We start from the raw sequence: 22112 nt of genomic DNA, 5'->3' as shown, positions 1-22112 counted from the left end.
TCATTGGAATTGATTTCTCATAACCAGAAACATTACTGGAATCTACAGAATGAAGGTGACAAAGAAGTATGCCCAAAGGAGTAGATCTTTGCTGAGCATACTGAAAAATACTGTAACATGAATTCTGAGAGGTAGAAGTCTCACATCTATATAACTGTCCCATTGGGACAAGACCCTCAGTTTGGGCAAAAAAATATGTAAATAAGAAATAATAACAAAGCAAAAATTGTGCAGTTTTGTTGGGGTGGTGAGATTTTGCAATTTGTATAACTATAAGATGTAGCCAATGTTTTTATTTCATAAAGGATAATCATTTTCTTCATTTTAGTTTTGAAAATATTTCATAACACTAATAATTTTAACGTTCTCTATAGGAAATCTTACTGAAGTAATATTAAGTTTCACATACTGCATGTATAATGGTCAGAGTCAGTTCCATCGCCAAAAAAAAAAAAAGAAATTAAAGGTAATATTGTACTGATTTTGAATAAAAGATTAGCCAAAAGATTATTTTTAAAAGATACCATGATTATAAAAAGCTGGAGAGAACTGCTTATTAGTTGCAAATGCATAGTAATTGTATTAATTTTTTCATAAGCCCACTGCAAATCATGAACAGGCATCATAAGCAAGAATATATTAAAACAGAAGCAGCACAGAAAGTGAAGTAAATATTTATATGAAAGGTACAAACAAAAAAATAAACATTTCTGCTCCAGTTTCTTGGTGTTCCTTAAAATGAAAGGAACATAGATTTTAATGTTTGCCATCACTAGGGTTATTCTTTAAGGTTTTAATGTAGAACTTTTGAAGAATTGTTCAAAGTTGGTATTTCATATTGTCCATGGAGAATTACCATAAACAGACACAATAACGCACACAGTCCATGAAGACATGTATGTTGCAGACAACTTACTGGGAAAAATACCACCACGACAAATACAGGAAGAATAATTTAAAGAGAAACTGTAATGTTAAAACATTTACAGCTGAAGCAAAAGGTTGTGAACAAGTGTAAGAGTGTTTGCAAAATGAAGTGTTACTAAAGAAAAAGAACTGCAGTTCTGTATCAATGGCAAGCGTAGTTGCTTTTCCACTCAGTTTTCCATGCGTATCTTTGGTGCTGTTAGTACACAGTGATTGTGTACTAACTCTTCTATTGTCAAATGCTATTTCAAATACGTAGCTAATTAAGTGTTCACAGTTTATTGGTAGACAAACTACAAAAACATGCAATTATCTTCTCAAAGAACATGGCAATATTTGAAAAATAACTTAATGCAGTTTAAACAATCTAAGATATTTAAGACATATGTTTTTTAAGTGACTTCTAAAAAATGAACTCCAAATACAAAAATGACCAGGTTAAGAATTACCACATCAGTTGATAACATTTTATTCCAATATGAAATTAGGAATGTACCATAACAGGGAAAAGAAAATGAAATGCTAATAATCAAAGGAATCCCCAATGCAGGACTGTAACTGTTAATCAGAAAATAACTAAAGATATTGAAAAAAAAAATGTCATTTTCTTCATTAGTAAACTAAACTGAAACTTTTAACATGTAGCAGAGGAATGCACATATGGATTTGGATACCTTTAAAGTATCCAAATAAATTACTGAAGCCTTACTACTTTGTTTCATTTTTGAAGTTATGAAAACACTGTAACTAAAATAAATGACAAAAAAAAATCTTTTGTATCTACAATAATAAGTAATGTTACAGCATTGTGCTATTTGAAAAAATATCTAAAAGAAACAGCTTCCTCAGGAACTAAGAGCATATTTCAGATATTTTTTTTTTTATAAATGGCAGTATATTTTTACTTTAGAAGGTTCTTACACCTAAAATGCATATATATAAGTGTTGAAATTACCAGTTATATAATATTGGTAAAAATTGTAAGGTTGTGAAAATGTTTCTCTTGTTTCATAACAGCCAATATGTTGTAAAAAAAGCCTCACTTAAAATCCAAAGAAAACAAGACCGTTACTATGATTAAACTGTTATAATTTAGGCTACAAGCATTCCTATTGCTACAAAAGCAGTTACCTCGCTTCCTCACTGCTCATTCCTACTGCCCCAGCACACTTACTGGGGCAAGGTTTACATATTAAGCAGTGAACTGCACCAAGGGATTTGACTACAATTTCTTTTGGACTGGGTTACTTTTCACCTGCATTGGTTACTTTATGTGCTTTGAGCACAGCCACAACAGTATTTGTACCAACAGAGAGCAGGGGTGAGAAAAAACAGCTGTGAGGTAGAGACTGTTTCTGGCTAGTAATGAGGAAAGATTAGAGTTTCTGGTGGCCTATTCCACTGCACAAAAATTCTTTAAAGCTTCTGCATCCACAGTTGTAAGAAAGAATTTACTTTATACTGCCTGGGTAACTGTGCACATTACAAAACCTCTTTTTAATCACAGAGGCCCTGTTGAGCAATTTTGTTTTGATTGTTTTCTAGACACATTAAAAAAAATAACAAAAGAAACATTTTAATTTTTCTGAAAACTGGTAGTAAGCCTCTTCCCAAAAAAGAAGTCCAAGAGCACAATCCATACCAAAGGCCTAAATGGCTTTATAAGTAGCACATGCAGTGCTGTTCTAAATGGCACTATTCAATAACTGATTAGTATATACAAACTCCTGTTACATTACAGTATTAAGAACAGTATGTATTTCTAAGCTAATTCTTTAATTTGCAGTGCTTTGGCAACAGCTTACTATTAAAATTTGCTTTAGTTTTCAGAATCGTTTTATTTCTATTTGACACTATTTCACCTTTTCACTAAAAACTGAAACAGAGTCTACATATATAACCCACTGGAAAGTGTTACCATTCACAACACCAGGTGTAATTTGCACTTCATAAACTCACCCCTTTATCTCCTCTCGTCTTGGAATTAAATTTCACTGTCTTTAAACGGGCTCGTTCTTTTTTTTCAACTCTACCAGAAGAGCAGACACAAAGCAATTAAATTAGCAAAATTCTAGAATCTCAAATTAGTACTTTTCACAATGTAAACATATAGTGCACCTTCTATAGCAAAGATTTTTGTTGCTAATGGCCTCTTCAGAAAATGAATGGCAGACTGTGTTGGAAAAGCAGGGCTTTATTTCTCAACTGATGAGCTGTGAGGGCTTTGGAGCATAAGGTGATTGAATAGATTCAGTAAGTCCAGGTGTAAAAAGAAAAAGCATGTCCCTAAGTGAGTATCTTCAACCATGAGCAATCAGCAGATACTGAGATTCAGACCACCTAATCTCTTATTTGCCAATGCCAAACAGTGTGTCTCGGCTTTGTCCACCCAAGAAAGACTTGCCCATTTCCCAGCTTTGGGGTAGAAAGAATTCCAACGTTTTACTTTTAAAAAATAATTTTAAAAATATTTTTTGGAGTATTTTGGAGGGTAAAGTTTAATGTTTTTCTCAACCTGGAAAATTCTGAACCAAGTCTAATGCTCAACTGCAGAGTTGCCACCAGCAACATCATATTACACAAAATTTACTTTCCACCTTCTTATACATAGATAGTGTAATATTAAACTCACTCATTAGAAAATTTAATAGTAGACATCTCAAAGTCAATACAATATTATGACATACCTGCGTTTGCTTGGGATAACTCCAATTTCATCACTTTCTCCATCTGGAGTTACCTGCCGTGCTTGCCACCATTCATCATCAGAAGCATTAATGACATGGAGAATATCGCCAAATTTGAAGTTCAACCCTTGACTTGGAAGGCCACTATCTTTAGTCTTGTCATAATCAAAAAGAGCTCTGCATTGAGAAGAAAAATAAATAAATATACATAGAAAAAGCTGAAAAGACACAGGGGCGAATGAATAGCACTAGATTTAATTAAGCATTCAGAAATGACCGTATCATTCTGACATGTGCTTAAAAGGAGGATGCTGAATACACACTCTCCCCCCACAACTCCCCTGAGAATGGTCAGCATAGTATTCAAACACAAACAAAATTTATAAGTTTTAATGAATGAGAATAAACTAGGTCCATAGTAAACTATAGTACTTTGCAGAAGGTCCACAAGAAAATGCCCCCCTGCAATTCAAAAAATACTTTGTGTAGAGCAAGTTACATGTCAGCCTATGGCAAAAAATGGAATTGATGCATAGAGCACTGTTGAAAGTTTTGTCATGTACTTAGTTACAAGTTACAAATCTGGATTATTTCAGTAAATAAAAGTTACTGTCAATTTCCTGCTCACAGACTTGCAAGAAAAAAAGGTTAGAAATATGATCTGAACAGAACTTGGCCACTGTAGTACTACAAAGCAAAAAGCTTGAGGTGCATTCTTCTGGAAGATTCCCTACCATTTCAGGGGAATCTCATCCTTTTTTCCAAGGTCAGCCGATTTTCAAATAACAGGCACTAGCACTACCTGAACACCAGCTGCAGGCTACAGCTCTATCAGCGTTCTCTTTGCCAGCAAGGGTGGTTTATTCAAGCCCGCTGCTATCCATACCCACATTCACTGCTGCTTTGTACTGCTTCCTTCCCCTTCCTTGGTTATGAGAGCAAAATTGCTTAGAAACGAACATGGTACACCATACTGTGGAATAGATAAGTGTTAAAATTAATTTCGCCCTGTTGGATCATTTTAAATCTGGATCAGTTCCCTGAGAAACCGACGAGACTTACAGTATGTTTCTCCCAGCACAACCAAGGGTTTAGTGCAAATGTGAAAATGAATGACAGGAGCCTCTTACTGAAATGAAAGAGACACTCCTAAGCTTATGCCTTATAAAAGACTCTTATTTTACTTTTCAAAAAGGCATATGAACAGATGTAAAGTGAAGTGCCTGTATGACACAGCCCAAAAAAGTCCTCAAGTATTTCATCTGCAAGCTCATACGTTTGTCAGTGATGCACTTTCTAAATGATACCCTGTTGCAATTTAGAGACTTGATACCAAGTCCAACACAACCTTAGGAAAGAGCAAATAGATCCTAATGCAATGATTTAAGATGGTGTCCTTTCTCTTGTACAAATTAGGTTAATTTCTTCTCCCCAAATACTGGTTTACGTACCTTTTTGTACTAGATTTTTAGTGTCTCAGAAATTCTTTTACTCATGTAAGTACCTGTAAGTTGTAAGAGTTTGTTCAACCGCTTCTTAGCTTTGTGATTTTTGCCTTTTTAAAGCACTGAGGGTATTTCTTTCTGTTTGAACTGTATTTGCTCATAACCAGTGACACATTGCTCCATCACATCAATTCACCTTTAACATAAGGTCATACCCCCTGTATGGAGACTTTGATTGTAGATTAACAATACCATGTATACATTTATTTAGTGGAAGTTATAACACAAAGAGAGATTTATTTTAAAATAAATTCATTATTTCTGATCAACCAGGACTTTGAACACTGTCCCACAACATTTATTCTACTTTTAAGTTTCATTTAATTTAAATGACAAGTCCTTAAAAAAATATTTTAAAGAGAAAGCACCAAGTCCCTATTATTTTGCCCTGTATAAATTGGAAGCAAAACATCACTAAAATGATAACTTGGTTCCTTCAGTTGGACAACAGCAGAAACTGAAGGCAAGTTGCAAGTTTCATGAATGCTTATGCCTCAAAGCCAAAAATTTAACATCTGTGTTAATAGCACCAGAATTTCCATCATGTCTTTTACCTGGCTATGCTCATTGCTTTCAGTATGATAGGCTGCTGATGAAGTTTTAGTGAAGCATTTCTTATTTTAGAGTATTCTTGCTGAACAAAGCAGTCAGGGAATTCCTGTGGCAGCAGAAGCATCCCTCTGTACTATTTTCTGAAACATGATTTAATCTTACCACTTGGGAATGAAGGCTATCCTATAAAGGAGCTTCTCTTTTTCTCCCTGAGTTTCTGGGAAAGCTGTTTAAAACTAGATGTTTGAAGCATCGGAACAACATAAGGATGACTAATTAAGCTTCTCCTGCAGTTGAGTACACTATTCAGGCCTGCTACTAACACCAATCTTATTTTTCAATGGATCTAATTAAAATTTCCTAATGATTTCCAAACCGTGAAGTTTCTTCCACTTGGAGTTGCAATCATTTTCAATCCAAGGAGAAATCAGCACCATTGTCTGAATTCATAATGCATCATGCTGGTTAGAAAAATGCACAGTGGTGAATGCCACTTTCAGATCTTCATTCTACAGATATTGCACACTGATACTTGTCATACGAGGTTAGATAAAGTATAGAACAAGTTTACTCCCTGGCAATATATTACCAAAGAAATTTGATGCCATCAAAGAATTTCACTTTTTCATATGTGCTTTTTGAATTTGCAGATGAAGGAGGAGAGCATATAGGTATAGCTCAGATGTAAGAACAGAAACATTATGAGACAATCTCTCTCCTCTTAAAATAAAGATCAAAAGAAATATAAAGCAGCAATCAGAGAAGGTCATTAAATCAGTGCATCGTAATTAGTCAGGGGAGAAAGAGAGAATTAGATGTGCAAATCAAGGAGTTAGTTGCTGCTGAACTGCTATATTTATACTGTCCTCCAAGGACTGTTTGTTATATTGCTATTCATCATATATTAAGATGCATGCAATTAAGAAAAATCTGCTATTTTGCTTCAAATTATATTTTCAGGCAAACACAATCGTCATTTCCTTAATATTTCATAACACCCCCAAAATGCTGTTTACAGGCAGACTATTTATAAAGAGATCATGTTTCAGTTATAGGGGGGCAAGAATGCATCTCATTTTGTTTGCGATTTTGTTACCATGATTTTGAGATATCACCACAGACCATTATTCTCAGAGTATTTTCTTTTATTTGTTTTTTACAACTGTGATTGAATGCCCATAAACATTTTATGGTTGGTTTTACTATTCAATTTGGCTTACGTTATATAACTGGAATTTTAAAGGCACATCAAAAAAAAACTAATATTACAGAGATTTAGCTTCAGTTTGTAAACCTGTTTTTGAATTGGTTCAATTAAAAGTACAGAATGATGATACTGAAGTGACTTATAATAAGGCATAAGTGGGATAGCCAACACATTCTGTCAGTATCTAGCAATATGTTCAAAGATTCTTAAAACTTACTTCAGTGAGGTCAAAAATTACACTGGAAACCGGAGAGAAAAGATGTGAACCCATCCTGCATGTGTAACCAAGTTGCCTACCAGTCTTTGGCATCTTTTGATGTGATGACAAGAATGGATCTCAAAAACCATAGCAGCACTCTCTGTAAAGGGCCGTGGGTGGAGAAGTACTTTTCATGAGGAATATTTGCATTTTAGATTTTTGTTCCAACTTACAACACAGCTGACTATGGAGTTTCAAAAATCTTTCTTGGAAATAGAATCACCAGTCTCCGCAAGGCTTCTGCTAAGTCTGGAGAAGGCTGCATTTTCTGCAGCTGACAAAGTCAAAAGCACAACCTCAACCATTCACAGATAACTTCAAGGGAATAAGAATTACATAAACTGCTTGTCAGAGGCTTAAAATACCAGACGAATGTGTGAACATCAATGTAAGTGGTTTAGAATCTACAGCTAGAGCTATAGGCTATAGCTAACCAAGCAAAATAAAAGCACTTAAGATTGTTTAGGCTTAGTTACATGATGAGGACTAAGGTGATAAATCCTGTGATTATGGATATGAAGATCTAACCACAATGTCCATATGTATACTTACCTATGGAAATAAGACGTGGCTAACTGATATCGAGCACTTATCATTAGTATTTAAGCATTTATCCTTGGAGATTTAAATTATGACCCTAAAAATATTTAAGGCAAACTACAAAAAAAAACAACTATGAAAAAACAGAAGCCAGATAAAGCTACCGAAGTAAGAGGTCAAAACATACGGGCTACATGTTATAGTCAATCTAAAAAGAAACCCTAAGTGAATAATTCATTACATTTCTTTAAAAGCCTTCAGAAACAGACTGCAAATGTCTGAGCCTTTTCTGAGCAAGTATGCAATTATCCAGGTAGCTGCCTTGCATAAGATTTTCTTTCCCAAAGCTCAATAGATACTGTATCATGAACAAAACAGTATCTGCTTTGGGCATAGAATACGTGTACCAGCAGGTGTGTTTATATGGTTGTACAGTGTACTAGTGGGAGATGAATCATGTGAAATACTCCATTTTTTTGTAGGTTAAAGTTAATATTGCTATTTTAAGCAGCTTACTCTGGGCCTGCACAAACACAGATGCAGGTCAAGAATGTGCATCTGTGAGAAAAACGGGGACATGGGAAACATAAAGATGAAATTACAGAAATCTGGTGTAAGATTAACAAGAGTCACCATGTTAAGAACATCCTTAAAAAATTCCCTTCTGCTGCATTAAAACTCCCCAGACTTCAACAAAATCAACTCTGCTAATATGGGGCAGCTTCTAGACTCTTCTTACAAAGGCCACCCCTGCAGCCTACCCCGCTACCAAACCCTTGCCATCCTTGCCATGTAAAGCCAATACAACCTGTTGCACTGAATATTTACAGTGACCTTTAATTTTATATATATATATTTGAAGTCTGATCCGCCAAAGAACAGAAATTTAAGATTAAGAAAATGGAGAACAGTAAAATAATAATAAATAATAATAATAATCCACAAACTTAATGTTTGGAGCAGTGTTTCATTGCTTACAGTTGAGACTAAATTTTCACCAGCATTTCTTTTGATGGCAATACCAGTAAAAACAGATTCTAAGACTCCTCTCTCCTAAGCTGCACCCATTTCCGGAGGACGCTTTATTTCTACAAGAGTACAGTGATCAGGGAACTATGTCAGACTAAATGCATTAATCTAGCTCAATTTTCTCTTTTTTTTTTTTTTTTTCCATTTTGTGGCCCTGTAAACAGATATCAAGCACAACTGGGAGATGGGAACTGTTTGAGGTTGATTTCTAAATGGGAGCAGGCAATAGCACCTGAGCCAAGTATTTTAGCAGGTAAGCCAGTGAGGTCCTACAACATTTTAAATCAAGTTTAAAGCAAGCACTGTCACTAGTGAAGTCTTAACCTGCTCTGCTAAAATGGTCTGGCCTCTTCCATGAGGCTACTGCTGGTCCTTATTCAACTCAGAGATGAGTCAGTTCAGGGAACTCAAAAATCATTTATTTTTTTTAAATGCAATTCTTTTACCCACATTCAACACTTGCAATGTTACACCTTTTCAGTACATGGCAACTAACAGAGGAGTAAGATTACATATTACATGAGCTGCATCTTGCCACAATTTCCTGAGAAAACTACCTATTTTCTTAATTATTTCATGCTTTTATATTTTATACTTCCCACTTCCTTTAAGCCACCTTTATGTTTAATTTTGTATGAATAAATTCATGAACACTACTCTATTCACTTTGGTCTATTTGGTGATCACTTGTTTACCACAGAAATTATTCTGTAACAGAATGCTATTCTGATTTCCTAATACAAGCTGAGAATATGACCGAAGCAAGCTGAAGAAAATAAGATGGCCACTTAAGTTGTGGGAGGCTCTAAATTTAAACTCAAGAACTTAAAGGGGAGAATGAAGACCTGTGTCACAAAAACACAAATTGAGTTAAACAAGTTACTAAATTGTTACTTAGACTTTAAAAGAATAAATGTTTTTACTGACTGGTCATAATCTCTGAGAGGCAGAACAAAAAGCAAGTAAAAGCACCACTCTTCAAAGTTCTCAGAGCTAATACAACTTTTTTTTCAGCTGTATTACTTTAATCAAAATAAGTTAAACTTTGTTTTTAGTATATTGCATTCATATAAATATCAAATTGGTAAGTTCAGTAATGAGTAAATTAACGTATAAAACACAGAAATACTAAGTCTACAGAAAAGCAGAAAAACACACTAGTAATATGGTGAAAAAGACCATTACCTGACATATAGGGATCTCTTCTGGCTAGTTCGCAATGATCCTGATCCTGAACTAATGCTACTGTTCATCATCTGTTCCCGTAAATCATGTATTTTAGCTTCAAAACGGCTGTATTCTGTAAGAAATGGAAGCACTGCTATTAATTTCCCCTATACTCTGGGGATTAATTTACATAAATCTTCAAATCTCAGAAAATAAGCGTCTGTTACAGCCTTGTTAATGCAAGAAAACACTACCAAAATCCAATGTTTTTATTAAGCACTATGTTTTGTAATTAAAAGCTACATAAAAGTTTACATTTATCAAATGAAATATAATTTGAAATAATCATGATGACACAAAGCAAATAAACAGAAGCAAACATCCATTATACTTAAAGATTTAATACAGTTTACGGCAACCAGTACATTCCTAATTAAAACAAACAATTCTGCTAACAACCATTTTATAGTAATAAAAAGACTGATATAAATTTTACCCAATGAACAAAATAAAACTTCAGAACATACATCTGAAATGCATATACTTATAAACAAAACTATATATCATAAGTGCTAAGATGTGGGAATTACAAGTGTCTGAAAAGCTGGAATTGAACAGATGCTTTAATACTACTGGACTTAAATTAGACACAGAATTTAGCACTACAAGGTGGGGAACACACAAAGCATTTCTGAATTAGCCAATGTTCTCATGGGAGCTCAAGAAAGGAAAAAAAAATCCAGAATTCTGGCATGAATCTCGATCCACTTATAAGCAGCATTAAGACATTCAAAGTCCCTCTATATAATTATGTACAATGTTAATCCTGGAAAAACGGATTGTGTTCTTAAGTAGCACTATGCACTAATAAAACTAAGCTAAATGCATATGATTTATCTATGAAGGCAGACAGTAAAATAGGAACAGCTTCTTCAGGACAAACAAATCCTGAAGCAAGGTACTTACGCGTTGTCAGCATAAAATATGAACTCAAAACAAGTTTTTCCTTCAGTTGAACAGTTTGGACTCCAGGATCAACAGATCCACTGCTAAAACCTTTCTAGTTAAAGGAAACGCGCTACAGCCACCACCTTCGCCAGCCCACGTGATGTAAGATTACAGAGTCAACAGTGGGAGAGCCAGGGCGTGTGCAGCGAGCAGCTGCTGAACTGCCTCATTTGTGCTCTTCTCCCTAGCTGCACCCTCATTCCCTGGGGGCATCAAATTTACTCAAGACGCACACGACTGATAATGAGAGCTCGAAAAATGCAAAAAATCTTGAGGAAATCTCTCAACTGCAGTTCCTTCAACTTAAGTCATCTTAAATGCCACAAACAATTTATCATTTTGCATTCTGTAGGAATTTCTCCCCGCACACTCATCAGATAATAAGCACCAAGACTTACAGATTAACCAAGAGAAGACGAAGAAAATTAAGTTAGAGAAGAACATTCTGTGAAATGTTTTCTGGTATACCAGTTCATTCATCCAGGTAACTATAAAACTGATATTCTAGCAATAGCAACCAGAATTAACCCTATGCAGATTATGGACAATAAGAACAGACTCTTAAATAATCCTGACTGTTTCCCTTTAAAACCCAAAGCTAGTAGCTTTTAAGATACTGTCCTGATTTTTGAAACAGCATCTAGTGCCTTTGTATAAACAAAGCCCAGATCAAATAATTTACCAGCCCTAACTGAACTAAAGACGTTGTGTGACAAGAAACAAAAACATTATTTCCACCCTACTGATGTTATTATTAATAGTAAAAGAATTCAAGATGACTGGATGGCTACCGAAGAGGAATGTGACAAAACGACAATTTTTAGAAAGCAACATCCCTTAGGGGAAGGACCCAGACTCAGAGAGAGAATGGCCCACTCCTGCTGTGCCAGTGCAGCACCGCATGGCCGTGGGTAAGGCACCTCGTTTTGCTGTGTTTTCCCCCTTCCTCACTGCTGCTGGCCTTATCTGTTTAGACCGTAAAACCTGAGACAGTCTCTTTTTGTGAGGAATAATCTAAATAAGATTTCAGACAGTAGCCGCATATCTTCAGTTCATTTATATGAATGTACAGGTTCATATTAAACTCCTGTTTAGCAGGTGCTGTCTCCCTTTCACAGCTGAAAATTGTGTAACTGACTTCCATGGGAACAGACTCCTTTTACAGGAACAGCTAGGGAGCGAGCTCTTTGCTTATCAGGAGACATACCAAAATTCACACATTTGTTCACACAGGAACAAAACTGAGACAAGCCAAACTTTTTTTCACACAATTCGAGGCACTGAAGATAGGGGAGGGTGGGCCAAAAAGAAAAAATAATTTCCTTCTTTTCTTTAGTCTCTCTCCCCACACAAGATGGAACATTTCAGAACAGCCACAAAGCCAAGTCACAAGGAAAGGAAGAATGTGGTGCTCGTCCTTATGATGAGACTGAACGCTGCCTAGATAAGATTTTCTGATGTCCTAAAGAATCACTTAAGTACACTGTGAATAGATTTTTCGTTGTTGTTTTTAACCTGTCAATTCATTGAAAATTAATTCAAACCACTGCATCGCAAAGGAAACATAACCTTTTAAACACACTGTTATTTATTGACTAAAACATAGCTTACCCTCCAAATTATTTAGTTGCTCCAGGTAAAACAACAGATAAATTAATAGGGCAGAACATACTTAGAGTTAACAACCCCATACTCCTAGGACAGCTTGCATCATAGAAAAAAAATCATTCACTCTGCAGCAGATATTCTACTCAATTTCTCAGATGTTCACCTATGCACGTTTCTGCACTTGTTCTTTTATTAACTTTGTTGTTCTTACTGATCACAAAAGAATAAATAATCCATGGAACTATCACAGAGCTCATTTTGGAGAGTGCAGCTAGCCAGATGGTTTGCGCTTTACTCTGGTACTCAGCAGAGCAGAATTTAATTCACTGCAGGGACTTTTGTTCCTCTGATGCTGGCCACAGCACTGCATTTTCCTTCTGTTTTTTCCAGATTCCCATTAGGAAAACCATACTAATTCTGTAAAGGCTCTTAAGCAGCACATATCACTGCAGCTCTGAATGTGTTCCACTGTGTGACACCGCTAACAACTGGCAAAATCCATCCCTCTTCCCCTGTCCTCTCTAAGGTGGATATAGATACTTCTGCATCTGTAGAGATGCTTGTTTTAAATGAATACAGTTCTGTCTGATAAAGTAGTCACTGGCAGAATGGTGTGTCTTGAACCTGGGACCAAAGGCAGCTAGGTCTAGAAAAGTTCTTTGGCTCCTGCAAAAATTCATTTCAGTCCCAGGTTGGCCACCAAGGAAGCTCCATCATGTGTATGTGACTGAATATGCAATTGTATTAAAAAATAAGTAAGTACATACATATATCACACAAAGTGATCTTTTAAGTCTTTTACACCTGGTTCTTCATGAAAGATTAAATCTCTAAACTTCAAACACACTAAAAGAAGGGTAGCAGGGATTTCTGACATGTGAGATTATTATTTTTTTTAACCCTTCATGAAAGGAAAGTAAGCATGGAAATATTAAATAATCCAAGCATTGTCTCGTGCTGCAGCCAGTTCAATACTGAAAATATCTACAGTTACTTGCAATATCTACTGGAAAAAAATACAAATTTCTTTTAAATTGTCACCTTTCAACTGCTGAAAAAAAATCTCCACCCATATAACATATGTAAGACAGTTAGAAGGGGAGGCTGTTCTCTACTATTGCTTAATTCTGCTTTATCTTATGTATTATCTGCAGGTTGCTGCACTTGCAGTTTTCTAGAATAATCTAACCTTACTCATCAAAACTGCTGGGAAATAAGTGCTGAATACGTGACAGGGACATCTGCAGGACTAAGGAGGAGAACAGTTTCTACAGAGAGGCTCTGGCTACACCAATAAAGCTAAACAGAAAAAAAAAAAGAAAAAACAACAAAAAAAGGCTGGGACTGAGAAGGGTCTGCATTGCATATTTCGTAAAAACTTAAACACTGTGCAGATGGAATCTGTTGTGTTCTTTTTATAGGGCAAGCTAAGAATCTGTGCTCCTCTTACAGAAGGCTTCAGGGGAAACAGGATAAGATACCTCAAATAAAATCTTTGAGCTTGGAACTGAAAAGTAGACAGGATTCTGTTCTTTAAACTCCTGGAAAGTTTGATATTAAATACAGTGATACTGAAACTAATGCCAGTGACAGAAAATAAGACAACAGCAAAATGGCTGATAGCCACAGAAAACCAGCACCAGTTTGGCACCAAAAGGATCTACACCCTTTTGAGAACTGGATAACATTGTCCAGGCTTTGTTCAAACTGGGTATGATAAAGCGAAGTGTGAGGTCTGCTAATCTGTCCAGGAGAGGTTATGTCTCTAACTCCATGATTGGAAGAGTTGGATATCAACTGTCTTTAGCACCTTCGATCTCTTAGGAAAGAGAAGAGAACTGATGCCATCTCCATAGAAAAGTAATCCCAGGACAGCAGTCAGAAGACTGGCCCCAGTTGCTTCGTCATACATGCCCTGCACGAGGGGAATATCAATAACCAACAGCTGGTGTTCCACATACTGGAATTTGTATGTGAGATGTGCATGTATCAACTGTGATATATACAAAACATAATTTTGTTTCATTACTAAAGGACCAGAAAACCACCGAAGCACCTGTTGGGTTTTTTTTTTTTGATCAATCCCTGAAGTAATAGATTACTATTTATTAAGCAAAAAAATTGCTAACCAATTGCAGAGAAGTAATAACACATTTACACTAATGAAAGACTTCATATAATGGGTATACCAAACACAGATGATTTATTAAGAAACTCCTTAGCTAAAAAACATAAAAGCAAAAGTACTAGATGAAACCAAAGGGATCATCTTAACTCAGCACTTGTGTCTCTTACTGACCAAGCACAAATATGTAGGGCTTATGAGAACAAGGTAAGAAGAGTGATACCTTGCCCTCAAGATTAGGAAATCCTGGAAGATTCCTCTTGTCTCCAGCCCCCAAAGATATTTTGCCTAGAAAACTGCAACATTTTCAACATCAACATTTACTTTTAAAAAAAAAACACAAAACTTCAGAGAAAAGGTCTGAGCAGTGTAACTCTCCTGGACAGCCCATCTGGTGAGCAACAAGATGAAAGGGATAAACAGATACATGGTGAGTATCTATACAGGCAGGGGAACAGGGTGGTGGTGGTGGCGGTGGCGAAGAGGTTACAAGGACAATTAATTTGGTCTGCAACACACATTCTAGCAAAGAGGAATAAAAGAACAGACTACTACAGGGGATGGAAGATTCCATAAATAGTATAGAAGGAAAAGCAATTCTTGAAAGCATGGATGTGTGTAGAGGGAACAGATGGTAGCACAGCACTGAGAAGTATAGATTCCTACATATACTGAACCCATTAAGAGCTGAGAACGTTCACTTTAATTAAAAAAAGTATGCCCCTTGCATTTTGCTTACCATCTGTCTGCAGAAAGCCCTCCTTTAGTGGGCCCCATTGGATCTGTCTAGGCAGGAATCTGCTGAGAATTTTGTATCTTTTTTTCCTCTGCATTCTCAGAATACTCATAATTTTCCTTTATCACTGCCTGCAAACACACTGAGAAATGGAGCCTGACAGTAAGTCAGGACAGCCACCACTCTGACCTTGTACTGACCTTCTGTTTATTTTCAGTTCTAAGTTTTTGAGGCAGGACTGGCACAGCATACAGTGGAGTGAAGTTATATTTTTGAGCTCTAGTAATGAACTACCATCATCTCTTGATTATCTACACTGGTATTCAATAAATTCATAGATACTATTCATGTTTTGCCTATCTGTTCTTGTTACAGACTGTAGTAAGAATGACAATAAGCAGAAGAGCCTATGGAGTATACCTGTTTACTACAACCACTCAAAAATATTTGTGAAGTTGCATATTAAAATACACAGACATTAAAAACATCACAAATCATTTTGAGAGAGATGATATTATGCAGCAATGCTAGTCTTTTTATATTAACTTGCAACAAGAGAGACCACACTGCTTTGCAAGTGCTATTGGTGGCTTTCATACACTCTGATGCCTAAGGAGCTTGAACCTCATTAATAAAAGTCTAGGCCATCAAATTTCAAAACAGACAACTAAACAGCAATGCCTTTTTTTATAGAACTCTTTCCACAGAACCTGCACAATTTGGAATGTCACTGCCACTGCTGAAGTGAATTTACCAAAAATGTTGAAGGTTTAACACACATTTACAAGTTGTAGAAGGATGAACTGTTCTTTAAGAAAGACTAACAATTTTATTTACTGTATATAAGAGCAGAAGTGAAGTTTTAAAGGATTAAAACATCAGTAAGCCTCTTTACAGTGTTACCTATCAAGACTATTTATAGCAGAAACCTCCTTCTAATCCTAGTGCGACAGATTTTAAAGGTACTTTAATTGACTAATCTGGATTACTCAAACCAGTAAAACCATGTACAAAACAAATGGAAAGAAAAGGACTGGATGACTAGAGATCATATACCCCAAAACAGGGTAAAACATTATTATTTTTTTATTTTAAAATATTTTTTTCAGTTTGTGAAATTGGGACATGATGATCTTTCAAACCATCTTTGGTTACAACCATTGATATTACTCCACCAAAAAGTGAGTACAGCTCATCCTCTTGATATGCAACAAATACTGACAACTAAGTTTTGCAAAAGCATAATTGGCTTCATGCAACGTAAGGTGGACTTTTACAAATAGAATACTTGTATTTCAATACAAATGCTCAGTAAAATTCTTAGCTTACAGAAACAGCTACCTTTTCCCAGAAATTCATTATTCTATTTTAAATGCCACTAGAAAACAGTGCATAGATGAAGTGTCACAAACAGAAAAATTAGGTCAATACTGGGCATTGAAAGGTAAGCTGCTCCAAAGCATTCTTATTTCTTTTGACTCATTTGCTTTACAGACACAAGAGAATAAAAAAATACTAAGTTTTCATAGTTGATTCTTATTTTTAGTAGATGTATATATTCTTTCAAAACAAAAAATACATGAAAATCCACCTTAAAAATGGCTAACAAGGTATCAGGAGCTTGGATCCAAATAATGAATCTTAAATATGTTTTGCAATGGTCCACAAAGAGTCACTGATATTTCCTTTAATAAAATTAAAGGAAGATGTGCGTATTAGCAACTGGTGTCTTATATCTTTTCAGAATGGCAAAATCTAACCTTCCAGAAATTCTGAATTTTGAAGTAATCCTGTATTACTATGCTATCCTCAAAATATGAGTGTTTCAGATGACCTTGTAACTTGATTGGACATAACAACAGAAGTGGAGGTGTCCACGTGAAATGGGACAAAGAGGAAAAACAGAGCCCTCCAAAGGCCGTACATCTCTGGACGGTCCTATACTCCCCCCTTGCTGCTCCTCTCCTCACTACATTCCCTTCAAGCACTCAGATGCACAAGTTCTTTTATCACTGCTATGTAGCGTGATTGTAATAGTGACCATCTCTGAATTGACACACATAAGCGATATACATAAATCTTAGAGCTTCCTCTCAATACCGCACTTTTTACTTGCCATCCTATCTCTGTGGAAAACACAAAGAAGCTACAGAAAGAGGGAGAAGGCATTGTGGCACTGAGGTCTCTCTGCAGAGCTAGGGGACAACAGCAAAATGTAATGGCTCAGAAACCTCTACAAATGAGAGGGGCTCATCAAAAGGCTTTTGTGTACTGGAGCAATGTTGCATCCTTTGAAACTACTACAGGTTCACTTCCAGTGGAACTCACAGCCATGTTATCCTACCCCAAGTCCAGTAACCAGCATTTGCTAAACTGGTGTCTAACTGGATTTGAAGAGACTGGGCTATAGATGATTCAACCCTTTCGATGGTAGGGGTTTATTCACTTATTTATTAAAAATAGCCTACTCAGGCTTTTCTATGGGAGAACTGCTTGCAAAGGGTTTTTGTTTGTTTTTTGTTATTCCCCCCCCCCCCCCCCCAAGAAACCAGAGCAGAAAAACAAGAGGGGCATTTCTGATACAGCTAATGTTGCGGGATGTTACAACATGAATTAACATTTCCCACCACATCTGTGAACATACAAACTGTCACATACAGTTACAGGGAATGAAGTGAGCTGGTCCCAAGTGTCTTCCAAATGCTCCTATCATACTGAATCTATTTAGCCAGTTATAATGAGCACTGATGGATGTCTAGAATCTCCTTGATCTGCCCTAGCTGTCAGCATCTTTTACTGAACTCCTGCTGCAATCAAATATAAATAACACACACATGCAATGCAAGCAGTTATAGCTGATGTGCTTCATCTTTATGACGACATTTGAGAAACACCCAAGAACAATAATTTTATGAACTATTCAAATTAATGCTTTTTAACCTTTTCTTGAATGACGTAATCAAAAATTGGAGCTATACAAATATCATTTTCCAACTCAAGTGAATTAAGTGAGGGGAAAAGGAGACTATTAGTACTATAATTTAGGAAATTTGAAGATTTTCAGAAAACTTAGGCATTTTTATCAAATACAGAGTATGGCCAGGATTATATTCTCTACTTGAAAAGTCAAATCTGAACCACACTGCTTTCCTATGTTAATAAATTAATATAAACCTTTAAGGAAATACTCTCTTCACCGATCCCTAAGCTATGAACAGTGAGTATCTGATTCAAATTACTTCCTACACCAGACCTGAAAGAAGCTGACAGCTGGAGTTTCATTCAACCTCTTTCAACAAGTAAGAAAACAGCAGAGATGCCAAAGTCAGATATTAGTAGCTAGAGCTCTCTGAGGTAGGTTGGCCGTGTGTCAATTCAGGTTGCTTCCAAACTACAAGGGACCACAGTCTCCAAGATACACTCTTCTTTTGTGGTGTACTTCAAAAGGGTAAGGTAAAACCTAATATGCTTCCATCATCTTCACTCCAAATGTAAACTTAAAGTACTATTTCAGAGAGAAAGACAGGCATGTGAACCAAACAATTAAAAAAAAAAAAAAACTTCCTTTGAATGTCAGATGTCTGTCTATAATCTAAGATGCTTCAAGAAGCCTCTTCCGCATCCATCCTCTCAAATGGGCCCTATAATTCTGAGAACTCCACACTCAATGCAGCTCAACTGCATGCAGTGTTGTTGTGAATGCTTCAGTAATCGTGAAGAAGTAAGTACAGCTCTAGGTTTGAAGCCTACAAGTGACAGTTGTTGAGAAATTTCTAAGAAAGGCAAGCGTATGTTGCTTTAGGCAAACCTCTGTGCAATGACTCAAAATTCCATCAGTCAAGCACCTCAAAACATGTTTCAAGAAAATGAGTTATCTCCTTGGACAAGCAGTAATGAAGAAAGCTGTTTTTTTCCAATGCAGAAAGAGCAGGATGCATCCAAATTCTTATTTCTTTTTTAGGAAAAGAGTTCCAACTTCCAGAGTATGAAAGGATCCATTGGTTTATAATCATGAGTACCAGAAAAAGAGAACTGTAAAACTGCTTCTTTTAAATGAAGTCTGGATACCTTTTTTGGCAAGAAAGATAAAGTGCTTGTCTCTTGGGATAAGTTCTACAAGACAAACATTCATTCTGGTACTAGAAACCACATCTCATAATATCTTTTTGGCAGAAAAAACAGTGACCAAAAACACCCTCTTTGTACAAAAAAAGTGGCCAGATGCTCAAAAGGATGACCCACGGGCAAATAAAAAGCACAAGCTTTATTTCTTACAAAGGTGAGGGACTCTTATGTTTGGAGCAAGAAAGTGTAACAATTTGACTCACCTGTGAGAACACTGAAAAATTGATAAAGGATAGGCCAAATGCATATCAACAGAAATATTTGACAATTATGACACAAAACCCAAGCAAATATTCTAGAACAAATGCTGATCAATCCTGGAACAGAACAACCTACAGATTCAATACATGAACAGGATGCACATCCTCACAAGACAATACAGGTATTGACCATATGGACTGGCTGCAGGGATTTGACCGTGAAGCAGACACAAACAAAGCAGTTGGCCTTATTACTGAGAGTTCCTGGGTTGGCTGAGATATGATATGATGTTGATGCTGGTGGTGGTGAGGGAGATGTGAAAACTAACACTTCAAAGACTCAGTGAGGACCGGATATGACAAACATGACGGAAGAAGAGAAAAAAATGAAGAGAAGTGTGCTGCAATCAGCTATCTAACAACTTCTGATGAAGGTAGCAGTCCTGCTCAACGTCCAGTCCTGATAAACACTTACACTTACCCCTTGCCAGGACTGTTAAGGTTTAAGCAGACAAAGTCACTGCAAACAAGATTTAGTGGTATGTTATCCAAATCAGTAAAATTGTAGAAAGCTGTTGATCATCATAGTTCACAATGAGACAACAAGAACATCTTTTTATATGTATAACAATAATATACAACGTCACAGACTCAAGGTATGTGTATCATTTTAGACTATTGCATTTTTACAGTCTCAAATAGGCAAAGACATTCAAAGCTTGCTATAGAAATACAAGAGGACAAATATGTGCATTAGGATGAGGGGATATTACTTGGTTTCTGAAGAACCCACAAGGATGGTTATTAACCATCCACAGCAGTCTAATCCAAGTCAGAAGAAACTGCTGGATAAATAGAAATACCAGCGTAGTATGAAACAGAGGAATGAAAACCTGATTTCTTCAGGTCATCTTAATCAACACAGAGAAGGAACTAGACAGTAATGAAATATAAGTAATAACGTGGTATTTCTATTAAATTCTGGATTTATTAGCTTAACCTTCATGTTCTGACAGTATTAACATTTGCTGAGAAATCAAAATTCTGAACATGACCTGAGCAAGTAACATACCGAGCTGTGACACCAATGCTTGCACATATTCCACTGTGGCCGCTTGCGATTATTGCTAACAGGTATGTGTCAACATCTATTACATTATTTGTTTCTCTTAGGCTCAAGACAGGGGGTTAGGTATGGATGGGATGGAAAGACACTTTAAATTATCTGAGTTTCAAACTACAGAAATGAAACTTGAATGTCTATGGCAACTGTCTTACCTTCTGGACGGTACTGAGCTACAATAGTTACTGCTTGGCCTGCGTTCTTCAGGGCTGCTGCTGCTTGTTCATGGGTTGCTGCCTTCAGGTCTACTCCATTTACCTACAAATAATACAAAAAATCCTCTTTATCAAAATAAATTTTTGTGTTTATCATTATCGTTACAGAATATAGACTAATGAAGATTAACTGGATACAAACTAGTTTCCATGCCTTGTGAGACTTCCCCACTTCCAACACAACGAGCTAGTTAATACAAACAAGGATTACTTGTCTTTACTGAAAACCAAAGACAATGAATCCTCTGTCACAAATACCCATCTGCTAATAAATGCTTAAATAATTACAGTATAGCACTTCATGAATTTATATTCTCTAGGTTAATTCTCTTGATTAAGAGAATCTTTTTCTTTTTCTTTCTTATTAAGGACATGCATTAAATGCTGCTTTCTGTGGTGGTTCACCTCACCTTTCTACCAGAGGACTTCAGGGACCTTGTTAGCCAAAGTGTGCCTACAGACCACTGTTTTTAACATTCAGTGATTGACCTAACCCTCCATGAAACTGTCTAGTTGTTTTCAATACAGCAATTTTAAGAAGTGTCAGAAAAATGTTTGAAGCAGAAACGTCTCCAACAACATTCTTCACTGTTGTTGCAAACTAAAATAAAGATGTGCTTTATTGTCAGTATTTAATAATGGCAGAGAGATTTTTTCTTCTTAAATAGCTACCAAACCACAATGTAATAGTCCTAAGAAACTGTTGTTCATAACTTAAGTCATTTCAAGAAGAAACACACGATCTTCAGTACTGATATAGAAAAAGCCCTCAGACAGCTAACAGATGGGTCTATGTAAGAGTAATGGGAAGTTTAGCAGTTAATCCAAGAAGTGAAGCACCAGTTTTCAGACACTACTGCCAAGCATGTCCATCTTATTAGAAGGCTTATTTCTGAAGCCTATATTCTTTCAATTTAGACACATAATCCTCAGCTATCAAACTAAGATAACAATGTCTTGCAATTTTTCACTCTGAAAAAAAAATCTCTCTGGGATAGGAAAGTGTCATTTTTATCAGATTACAGATGAGAAACTGAGGCAGACTAAAATCCTCAAAGATACTTGGGAAATATATTGGCAATTGTTCCATTGTCTCAAA

At 36.1% G+C, this 22112-nt stretch overlaps 1 protein-coding gene across 18 annotated transcripts in view; it reads right to left on the bottom strand.

The window, feature by feature from the left end:
* DLG1 (discs large MAGUK scaffold protein 1) overlaps nucleotides 1-22112 on the bottom strand; it is a 167075-nt gene that overhangs the window by 19416 nt on the left and 125547 nt on the right. For 17 of the 18 annotated variants that reach the window (XM_080604854.1, XM_080604847.1, XM_080604858.1 and 14 more), the window contains 4 exons: nucleotides 20954-21056; nucleotides 9892-10006; nucleotides 3615-3791; nucleotides 2887-2956 (listed from right to left, as the gene is read on the bottom strand). In XM_080604854.1, coding sequence (XP_080460980.1) covers nucleotides 2887-2956; nucleotides 3615-3791; nucleotides 9892-10006; nucleotides 20954-21056 — 465 coding nt within the window. Of the gene's footprint in view, nucleotides 1-2886; nucleotides 2957-3614; nucleotides 3792-9891; nucleotides 10007-10839; nucleotides 11746-20953; nucleotides 21057-22112 lie in introns of those variants that run through there. The other variant, XM_080604853.1, reaches the window with a different exon arrangement.

This window comes from Anser brachyrhynchus (assembly GCF_964034855.1).
Source record: "Anser brachyrhynchus genome assembly, chromosome: 9".
Taxonomy (NCBI): domain Eukaryota; kingdom Metazoa; phylum Chordata; class Aves; order Anseriformes; family Anatidae; genus Anser; species Anser brachyrhynchus.
This window is presented reverse-complemented; position numbering and strand designations above follow the sequence as displayed.